Source organism: Ascidia mentula, chromosome 9 (assembly GCF_947561715.1).
Source record: "Ascidia mentula chromosome 9, kaAscMent1.1, whole genome shotgun sequence".
NCBI classification, from domain to species: Eukaryota; Metazoa; Chordata; class Ascidiacea; order Phlebobranchia; family Ascidiidae; genus Ascidia; species Ascidia mentula.
In genome coordinates, this window is record NC_138574.1 from 2,226,809 (window position 1) to 2,237,959 (window position 11,151).

At 39.4% G+C, this 11,151-nt stretch overlaps 1 protein-coding gene across 1 annotated transcript; it reads left to right on the forward strand.

Annotated features, from left to right (window-relative positions):
* The first annotated feature begins 2,883 nt into the window (after positions 1-2,883).
* On the forward strand, positions 2,884-7,484 carry LOC145913787 (organic cation transporter protein-like). Its single transcript, XM_083001543.1, has 15 exons — positions 2,884-3,029; positions 3,114-3,230; positions 3,291-3,417; positions 3,481-3,584; positions 4,201-4,355; positions 4,758-4,882; positions 5,078-5,182; positions 5,243-5,329; positions 5,395-5,489; positions 5,600-5,682; positions 6,358-6,507; positions 6,738-6,846; positions 6,921-7,039; positions 7,105-7,249; positions 7,403-7,484. The coding sequence occupies exons 1-15, from the start codon at positions 2,884-2,886 to the stop codon at positions 7,482-7,484; spliced, it is 1,749 nt and encodes a 582-aa protein (XP_082857669.1).
* The last annotated feature ends 3,667 nt before the right edge of the window (positions 7,485-11,151 follow it).

Sequence of the window (11,151 nt, forward strand, 5' to 3'; positions counted from 1 at the left end):
ATTATATCAAATTTTAGTGAAGCTGAAATCGAAACCAAGAATCTATATGTATGGTATTTCGATGATAGTACGCTCTACACTAAACCCAAATGAGCAAATGTAAAGAAGTAGTAGTAGTAGATACACACACTTTCTCTAGAAACGGTTCCTATACCCAAAACCCATTGTGACGCATCAATGTCGATTTTAAGCGCCCCAAAAAAAGATTTGCTCTAACACTGACATGTGTGTATGCTGTGTATATAGTACCTTGCACCGCATTCAATGAGATTTCATCAAACTAACACTGAAAATTCAAATAAAGGTCTTTGAGTCTTAGGCCGAACGAATAACTCTTTTTGCTGTTTTTTACACAAACGCATGCAATCTGGAAAACCAAACAACAAATACAAAGAACCACATTCGCCAAATATTGACAAAAGAAACCAAATACTGGTAGACGATAAATGTTTTCATTTTTGGCGAATCGTTGTGAAAAAGTGCCGCAGCGACGCAGTAACTGAAGCTACTATCAAAAGAAACGCTTTCGGATGTAATCAACGAGTTGGCAAGTTGCACGAAATACAGGCATGGCAATAATTAAAAGGTTAGTGAAGACACAAAATTACGCAATCAATTCAAAAACAGGATTAATTAAGCATGCGCTAGGTATGGGATAAAAGTGTGCAAAATTGCCATCATATTACGCCACTAGCGTCGAGTTGATCACCGAGCCGACCACTGCATTGTGTGAAATTTACAATGAAGCGTTTTTGATAGCATTGGCCTAAGTTTTACTGTGCAAACGCAAGCTTGAAAAGCTCGGAGTTTTCAATATTGCCCGTCTCCGTTCACAGTAAGGACACGGGTGAGGAATATGTGAGATAAAGGCAATTGTTTCCTCTGTATTCGTTTTTGCATTGGTGCCTTCCAAGTGATTATGGGGTGATCATTTTATATGACACTAGATGCAGAAGAGAGGGAAATTTAAACATTGGGCTTAGCCTGTCGTATCTGGTGAACCGAAGAATTCTCAGCCAAGTCAATTGCCAACTGTCAATTGCTGTAGAAGCAAACATTTGGATTACCTCAATTCCAAGTTCGAGGATTGGCCGGTGTAGGACTTTCATACAGCGGCCGTAGCCAATTTGGATCCCGATCTACGTCACTAACCCTAGTACAAGTTGCAGCACGGTATCGTTTCCAAAAAAAGAATACTGCTTGCCGTCCCAACTTGGATCCCGATCTACGTCACTAACCCTGATAAAAGTTGCAGCAAGGAATCGTTTCCAAAAAAAATTATACTGTTTGCCGTCCCAAGTCGAAGAAAGTGTTGGGATTGCCCAACACCATTCCACGTATCAAAGATCATCTCGCTTTGGATTGGATAGTCTGAGTCACGTGTTCCAAGTAGGACGTGCGTTGGTACGATCGCTTCGCTCAACTTTCAGGAAACGAGCTGGGAATTTAATTGCCCAAACGAACAGGAAAGACTGCTACTCATTTCCACGCGCGCCACAAGATTAACTTTGTTGCAAAACATTTTATGCTGAATTAAAAATGTACTGCTCTTCTGGCATAAACGTATTGTATCACTAGTGTGATTCAATTGTTGCGTCATACCTGATGAAGTCTCGCCGCATGGCAGACGAAACGTCGTAAAATACAATACGTTTATTCCAGAAGAGCAGTACATTTTTAATTGCAATATGCCTGGCAGCAACAGGAATTTCACATTTTATGCTGAAGCTTTCATATTTATCCTTTTCGATCACTGTATATTTCTGCTAACTTTTCTGAAAGGATTTTCTCAGATATTGCGAAATATCGGCCGGGTTTATGCAGAATTGCAAATTGTACAAATCTTATCTGTTTTGTTGACAGCGAGAATTGCTAATCACGTATTTAAGCCCATTCGTGCAAGGTTTGCGATCCTTATTATAGCACAAGTTTGATGACCATTGGTGTGAGATAATCCAGGAGCCGGTAACCCCTGGCACGGGTGACATAAGAGGTAATTATTCATGACACGCCAAGGGATTTACGAGTTCATACTTAAATACTACGCCATGCGACTGGAATTGTGTTGCGTCAGAAAAAAAAACGCCAAAAAGTCCTAATCCTCGGGAATTGTGTTAGTCTACAGATCAAAATGAAAATTCATGTAATGGGTGGTCGTTACAAAGAAACAAAGGCAAAGAGCAACAGGTCTAAAAACTACAGTCACCACCTGAACTGATAAGACCTTACAGGTCGAAACACTGTGCATTCTACTATCTCAAAGAGCAACATATTTTAGTGTACCCATGTAATTAGCAAGCGAAGTCATCAACGTTAGCACATAACATAGTTTGTAAACTGGAAGAAATGTTCAAATGTTTGATCCCTAAGTAATCAAACGATTAAAACCCGTACAATAACACATATACAAACGCTCTGTTTCAAAAGCGAACATCTGGCGGTTTTAATAACGTTTGTATAGAAAAAAATAACACTCGAGACATTGCGCAAACAAGTGTTCTTGCATGAGTGCAGCGGCGTATATTTTATTGTAACCACTGTTTCGTCTGGCATGCGGTGAGATTTCTTTGGAGTTAAACTCCAGGGTTCAGGGTGTGTTTGTGTGTCACATTGCTTATCAGATGGATGTTTTTGAACAATAAAACGATTCTAGAATTAATATTAAGCAAAAATACTACAGCCTACTGCTAATCTTATTCTGTAGAGAGGAAAAATGGTATGTAGTAAAGGGATCAAGCCGTTCAGTGTTTGTTTACTAAGTGTACCAGTACTCCCCAATTATTTGTTTAAGTTGTGTGTCACCTAACCTGGTGTTTTTTGCAAAGCAGTTAGTTCACATACTGATAGATTAGGTTGTTCGTTCTTATTCAGTCAATCAACACGATGATAAGCTTCGATTTTCTGTTGGACAAGGTTGGTGAAATTGGACTTTACCAGATAGTGGTTGGCATTCTCATAGGCTATGCCAGCATGGTCGGTGGATATCACTCGTTGGCATCGGTTTTCATTGCATACGAATCTGATTACAGGTAAGGTTACTTACAGAGAGCAACGATCGTATGACGTTATCTGTGGTGTCAGATTACAAAATCAACCGCAAGCGATCATTACAGGTGCAACGTTCCGCCGTTGGACAACTCAACGGCTTACCCCAACTTGACTGAATCTGACATTCTCAACTACACAACATCTTATGACAAATCGTCAGAAGAATACGATACTTGCAAGAAGTAAATATGTTACCAACAAAAACCTTTTTCTATCCCCAACATCGTGTTATCTTTTTCTAGATACGATTACGATTACGGCGTGTGCAATGGGTCTTCAACGTGTGTTAACCAATCAGCTGACTCTATCCCATGCGACCAAGGTTATTGGTACGACCGAAGCATCTTTACTGAGACTATCGTTACCGAGGTTTGCTATAATGGACAAACATTTTTATCAAATATTTTCTTTTTTTCATATTTTGACTTGTAGTTCAACCTCGTTTGCACCCGAAGCTACCTCATACCATTCACTACCTCAATGTATTATGTCGGAATGTTGGTCGGGTCGTTTCTGTTTGGAAATGTTTCTGATAGGTTTGTGTGCAACTTTTCTAACGAAATATTTCGTGCTTGCTGTGCATCCTTCCAAAACTGTATCTATTTGAATTGCGATACTAATGATGCCTTCAAGTACAGTCGAAATAGATGTAGGAAAAAACGTTAAACAAACAACTTAGGATTATATAAGAGTTGTTCTTAAAATATGTTACGAAGTCTTAGTTGACAATAACGGTAATAGGAGATTCCGACAATACCAATTTCCAAAACTGTATTCCAACAAAGTTTGCAGGGGTAATGCATTCATTTTGAGTAACCGTTAGGAGAAAAAAACACAGCGTTAAACTAGCATTTGCACAGTCATACTAGGGCCAACATTATCAGAAAACGATGTGCTGGAAACTGTACACAACACAGCAGTATAGGCTCGGGAGGTAAGCTCAGCGCTAGTGACGTGACATTGTGGCTCACTTTTATAGCAGTAATAATGAAATTCTTGGAACACAAGGCATGAAAACCATGCACCGACTTTGCGAATTGTTTTTTCCAGAGACCTCGGTGCATTAAACATTAACATGTACACATAGGATGTCCCTGTAGGGGTATGGATACGACAATATTTTTGTTTTCAATCATTAACAAATACATGCAGGTTTGGACGCAAACCAACCATGGTATTTTGCTCGGTGTTTGCGGTTGGAAGCATGTTCGGTTCGGCGTTCAGCACCTCGGTGGAGATGTTCTCTGTTTTCCGAGCTTTGGTTTCCTGCTTTAGAATTGGAACAGTCGTGTCCGGCTATGTGTACAGTAAGCACAGTGCATGGTTAGGGTATACCAGTGGTTTCCAATTTTTTTCTTTGGCCCAAATAACATTACTGAATCTTGCAACACAAATGAACCCTTTTATGCTGAAAATCATTTGTAATCTGATAAAGAAATTAGGCCATACTGCCGAAAACATTGACAAGTTTCAATAAATTCCTGCCGATGCTTCCAGGCATGTTTTATTGCTACAATACGGCTCTACTGACAATAATTACATGCCAATAATTACTTGTTTTTTGTCGCCTTAAATAAAAACATGTGAATGTTTTCAGAAGTATTGGGCAGTTTGTTCTTCTGGAAGTATCACACACTAGTGTAACTTTCCAACTTTAACCTCAACCTTTTGTGATATACCTTACCTGCGATTAACATTTAATCGTTCAGTCATCGAGGTTATTGGAGTACAGTGGCGGACAGTTTTTGGAATGGCTTACCAAATCTATTATGCTCTCGGATATATGGTTCTGGGAGGTATGGCTTACTACTGGAGAAACTGGCACAATTTATTGGCAAGTACTATACAGATACGAGTTTGGTTGCATAAATTTTTCAACTGTTCTGCGATCTTGACAAGTAACGTGAACACAAAACACATTGCGATATTCGTTGGCGTTTTTGAACACATTTATAACCGGTTTGGTGAAAGATCTATGGAATATTGAATGTGGACAAATCAATAACGTAGTATTATTCCATTGTTCCAGCTCGTGGCCACGCTGGTTAGCGCCCCTCTAATCCTGTTTGTCCTTATCTTTCCTGAGTCACCAAGGTGGCTTTTTGCAATGAAAAAGGACGAGAAAGGAATATGGGTAAAGGCGTGCGTTTGTACATGAAATTTTTTTTGAGAATCCTGATTTTCGGTCGAATAGGCGACAAAACTGATAGCCAGGATTAACAAAAAGCATTTGGATGAAGAGGATTGGGAGGAAGCAAGAAAAGCCGGTGAGGAGAAACTGGTAAATCGACTTTTTTCGAAGTATCGTGTAATAATTTGTCTGACGTAATTTGTATTGAACTTTAGAAACAATTGCAATCGGTGGAAACAAAATACACTTATTTCGATCTTTTTAAAACTCCGGGACTCCGAATCGCTACGTTTAAGATCGTGTTTGCCTGGTAAGTACCTAATACGGTTGCAGCAAACAAAAGCATCCACTAACATATTGGTAACAGTACTAACTACAATCACACTGCAGTCTCACTGAACGTTTTGTACAAATTTTCAGGTTTGCCAACAGTTTGGTCTATAATGGAGTATCGTTGAATGCCGGGGCATTGGCAGGAGACGTCTTCGTCAACAACACGTTAAGTAAGCCCTTTATTAAATAAATTAAATCATTTAATATACAAGGGTACACAGAATGTGAACGTTTCCCTTTGACTCAAATTCATGGCCCAGAGTGGTCGGTTTGATCCCAATGACGGATTATGTACAAGTAAACAATCTGTTATTTTCTTCTGCTATCAGGCTTGTATATAATACAAAAGGCTCTTCCGCAATACAAAATTGTAAATTTCATTCGATGTTTGACGTATCGTCATACAAACTGTTGTTGTATGACAACCATAGGCGTCGATTTAGGGGTGACTCCGGTGACATGTCACCCCTCACAAGCAAACAGGGGTGACAACGTATGCATTGTCACCCCTGGATTTCGAAACGGAATTTGCGTCGTTTGCCTATAAAGGCGATACGACTGACGATATGTTTTTTGCGTGTTTCTAAAACCTAGAAAAGTCACCCTTAATATTTTACAAAACGTTGAAAAATCGACGCCCATGATGACAATCGAAACGGCGAAAGAAACTGACAGTTTTGTATTGCCAAATAATCCTTTGTATTATGCGTGAAATTTGCCTACACTGTAAAATAAAGTAACCAAAACGTTTTTTACGGTATCACTAAAATGCAAAGGCTAAAGTGTGTTACCATTTCACTGTCCACAGTGCTTCTTTCCAGCAAAATTGTTTTTGTATTCACCAGATGGCGTATTTGAAATTTCCTCATATCTTCTTTGCATGGCACTAATGGATAAAACAGGACGAAGAATCCTTCTGTCTTCCATGTTTTTTATTTCTGGCGTTGGTCTTCTCGCAAGTGTGATCGTAAACGAGTACGCAGGCGACGACAAAAGTACGTTTAAACTTGCACGTTTCATTTTTCTTTCCATAATACTCACATTATGTCAATATATCAAAGTTGTGATGTATAGGATCAGTTTGTTGTGAAACAGAATATTAAATATTTTATTCGTCATATCTTAATGTGCTCAATGAAGTTTCATGTTTCAAAGTATGAACAACACGAAACCTCTATGTTATGTGCCATCATGTTTCCAACACCAACTTATTATTATATTGCAGCGTTGGTAACACTAGGTGTCGTGTTTGCGTTTATTGCCAAGTTTGGAATTTCCGGATCTTTTGCGATAATTTACAACTTCACGACCGAACTTTACCCGACAGTAGTGAGGTGAACTATGTTGGAAAAAAGAACAAGAAAAACTTACTTGTTCTTGATCTCATAGTGTTATTTTGTGAGCTCAGGAGCAATGGTTTCGGGAACGCTTCCTTTGCTTCTCGAATTGGAGGGATTAGCGCCCCTTACATCATATCACTGCAGAACACAATTTCCTGGCTTCCCAATTCATTGTTTGGCGTATGTGGTACGAATTCAGACGATTAATCGCATTGTGGCGCAGAAACAGGCGTTTACATATCATATTTTCAGCGGTCCTTGCTGGCGCCATATCTTTGACCTTTCCCGAAACCAACGGCAAACCGATGATGGAAACAATCGAACAAGCAGAAATATTTTACAAAACCGGTGAAGTTGTCGATCTCAACATGCTTGAAAATGACGACAAAAGTGTGACGTAAGTATGTCGTATCAAATTACGGTTGTAGTGACCAGTTGATCTGTTCTGCATTGGTGACTGCTGTATCCAAGAAGGAACTTGGCGATCCTGTCTTGTCATGTGATACCATAAAACATCGCTGTGAAATCAATGAAGTGATCAACTTTTTAGGAGCGACCGAAATTTTTCAGCTGTGCTCCATCAGAACAGCGTGTTTGAGGACGATGACGAAGCAATTGGTGTTCGAATGTAAATTGTGTCAAATTCTATAGCGAAGTTGAAATGTTAACCAAGAACTTATATATATATGGTACGGGGATAACAATGCACTTTAGGCTGAACCAAAATATTAAGAACCAAGCATGAACATATATTAATGGTCGCAACCAAAGAAGACATCTATTGTCTAAATGTGTTCAGAGAATGAATTAAAATAACTTTTTTACTTTTTGTTTCACACATGCGACATTTTTTGCATCGCGATAAGCCGTAAAAACCGTACTATCTCTGTGAATATCCAATATCACCACCTCTATGATATCTAATATCATCACCTGTGTTTAAACACAAATTATAAACAGCATTCGAAGACAATTGAAAAAATCTTAAAGATGAAATATGCACAAAATTATTTATTTTGTTAAAAAAGTGTTTGGGTTTGATAAAAAGTTGTATGGAAAGTAAAAGTCACAAAATGTGTGTATGCGCTGATAGTTAGCAGAACTGCCATTCTCATGCAATGAAATGTCATGCAGTGGCATTCGGACGCTGGATAACCGTTGAATACAAGAATATTTTTTACCAAAATGGTCCCATGCATGGGATTTTTGAAACAATTATTAATTTGCTTTTAAAATAGTTTCCGTGATTGAACTTTATATTTATGATTGCAAATTGTCGACCTATTGTAGTGCTACTGTTGTTCAATTTAACCCTCAAGAAATCTCGCTAGATGGCAGACGAAACGTAGCTTACAGCAACATTTACGTAACTTTTGTGCCAGAAGGACAGTTCCATGAAAGGTACACGTTTGTGTAATTTGGAACTGGTAACTATATATACCAAGGGGAAACAATAAGGAAATTACTGAAACAACCTTATAATTTTCAAGCTAAATGATTATGCAAACTATGTTCCCCAACTGTTAATTGCGAGACCATCATATAACGTAAAATGTTTTATCTGCTCTGGGCTGCCGACGTTGCAGTCTGGCGTTTGGTAATTTATTCTATTCTGATTCTAGTCCATGCTAATTCTATATGCGACTCAATACAAACGTATACTGTTTGGATTCACAAGGCTTAAAAGAATAAACGAATTTTGATTGGTGGGAACGACTGAAAATATTATATCACTGAAGAAATTAACTAGAAGCCGAGTCTATTGACCTGAGATATATTTGCCTTAAAACAGAAAATAAACTCTAAAGTGAAGTTCACTTACGCCTAACTTAGTTGAGCGCTACATCTGCGTCTATTGTTGCATCGTCCACAAGTTAAAGAGCAGAGTTTATCTCAGAAGTTGGTGATACTTTAAGAACCTAATCTGAAAGAAGTTGCGCTGAGGTGAAATAAAAATGCGTTTCCTCTCTTGTTTGGTTTAACGATATTTACATTTTTTTTTAAATGAAAGCCAAAGCTAAAATGCTGTTATTCATTAGTAAACGTTTCAAACACTAACTGCGTTCATCATCAGTACTACAATGAGTGCATGCAAGAAAAGCGTCGGGGTAATAAAGGCCGCATATCAGTATTAAAGCCCAAAAATCTAGTTTTGAAGGCTATCACCATTATTACCCATACTGAGTGATTTCTTTTTTGCCAACAACAATTCCTGTGGTCAGTGACCCATGAAGATCTATTGGTACTATTCATGGAGAAAAAAAATTGATTGCGGCTGCATCCGCCAAAACACAGCAAGGATATGAGGATCCTCCAGGAGGATCTTTTGTCCTACAGGATAGCAAAAACAGTCCCAGGGGGCAACCAACGCAACTTTCCTGTGACAATTTTTTTTGCCATTGCGTAGAAAAGGGTTAGGGCCAACATTAAATTGGAAATTGCATGAGGTTTTTGTGATTCATTTTTTCGCAAAACCATCTTACATTTTTTGCAGCCCATTTAGCTAAAATAATGACTGATCGGGGACCGAAATGACCCCTAGGAGGTGCTTTAAGCAACTATTTTGCAACTAGTTTTCACCTTACTGCGTAGCCAAGAGGCGGGCCTAACATAAAATCACAAATTAAGGTATACTTCTGTGATTCAATTTTGAGCTACATGCCCTTGAACATTTTGATGGTTTTTCAACTAAACTTTTCACAGCACCCTGCACCAAACGTCTGACTAACTGAGAAGAGCAAAAAATGCACTAAAACTGCACCAAACACGTTGAAAATCGCCCTGGCTACACCACGTGACTTCTTGCTCATTCAAACAGAAAATTGACCCTAATGCATCACCGGTTGCCTTGTGACGAGACTGAGACTCTCTATGACGCAGGAGTACAAGACGGGCATTCCCCGCGGGCAAAACTATTTTAATATAATTACTGATATGCTAAATGACTGAGCAGGCAGAAGGGAAACAGCAGCAGCAACAACGCGCAACAAGCCAGAGGCATGTCACGTGACAACAACATGGAAGCGCAGCAGCGACGTCATCATTAGCGATGTGTCAGGCTGCAGTACGGACCTAGATGTTGAATAGGTAAAGCGGTTTGGAGCTATCATCCACGTTCGGTGCTGGTTTATGGTGTTGGATGTAAAGTGTTTCCAGAATTAGTAATTTAGATTTTATATTACAGGTGTGTAAAACTTTGGGCGAATTGAATTTAACCTGATGATCCGATCTCCCATTGCCCCTCTCCTAGCTGATGTAATAATGAATCACGTTGTAGACAAAGCCCTGCAAAAGGCTAGTTTAGCCCAACAACCACTGGCCCTGTTCAGATACGTGGATGACCTTTTCTTGGTTTTCCCTAATCTGCAGTCAATGGATGGGTTCTTTTCCATCATCAACAGTGTTCATTGTAATATCTCATTTACTAAGGAACTCGAACAAGACGGGGTTCTGCCATTTCTAGACATACTGGTAGATAAAAATAAAAAAACTCCTGTCACTTCCGTTTACAGAAAGCCTACCCACACTGGCCTATACACCAAGTGGTCTAGTTTCGTGCCTTTCATCTATAAACGAAACCTAGTCAATTGCCTTTTACATAGAGCGTACAAAATCTGCTCCACTTACCAAGGATTGCATGCTGAGTATTGCAATATTTCTCGCATGCTCATTAACAATGGCTTTCCATCCCACTTCATCTCCACTTGCATTAGGCGTTACCTCAATTGTCGGTATACTACCGTGAACGTGAGCCCACCGACCCCCCCTCCTCAAGCACCAACCAAGTACTTGGTATTTCGACTGCCCTTCCTTGGCCCTGTAAACTATTACATACGTCAGGAATTACGACAATTCATTAACACACGCAGCTTTCTCCCCATCAAACTGCGCATGATCCATGATACCATTTCCCTCTCCAAACTCTTCAACTTTAAAGACAAGCAACAGCTTCTCCATCGCTGTAATGTTGTGTACCAACTCACCTGCTCCTGTGGGGCCACTTACATTGGTGAGACCACTCGCAACCTTACCACTCGCATGAAGGAGCATCATCCTTCAACGAAAGCTGAAAGCGAGGTCAGCAACCACCTGTGGGAAAATTCGGATCATCAGGTTAAATTCAATTCGCCCAAAGTTTTACACACCTGTAATATAAAATCTAAATTACTAATTCTGGAAACACTTTACATCCAACACCATAAACCAGCACCGAACGTGGATGATAGCTCCAAACCGCTTTACCTATTCAACATCTAGGTCCGTACTGCAGCCTGACACATCGCTAATGATGACGTCGCT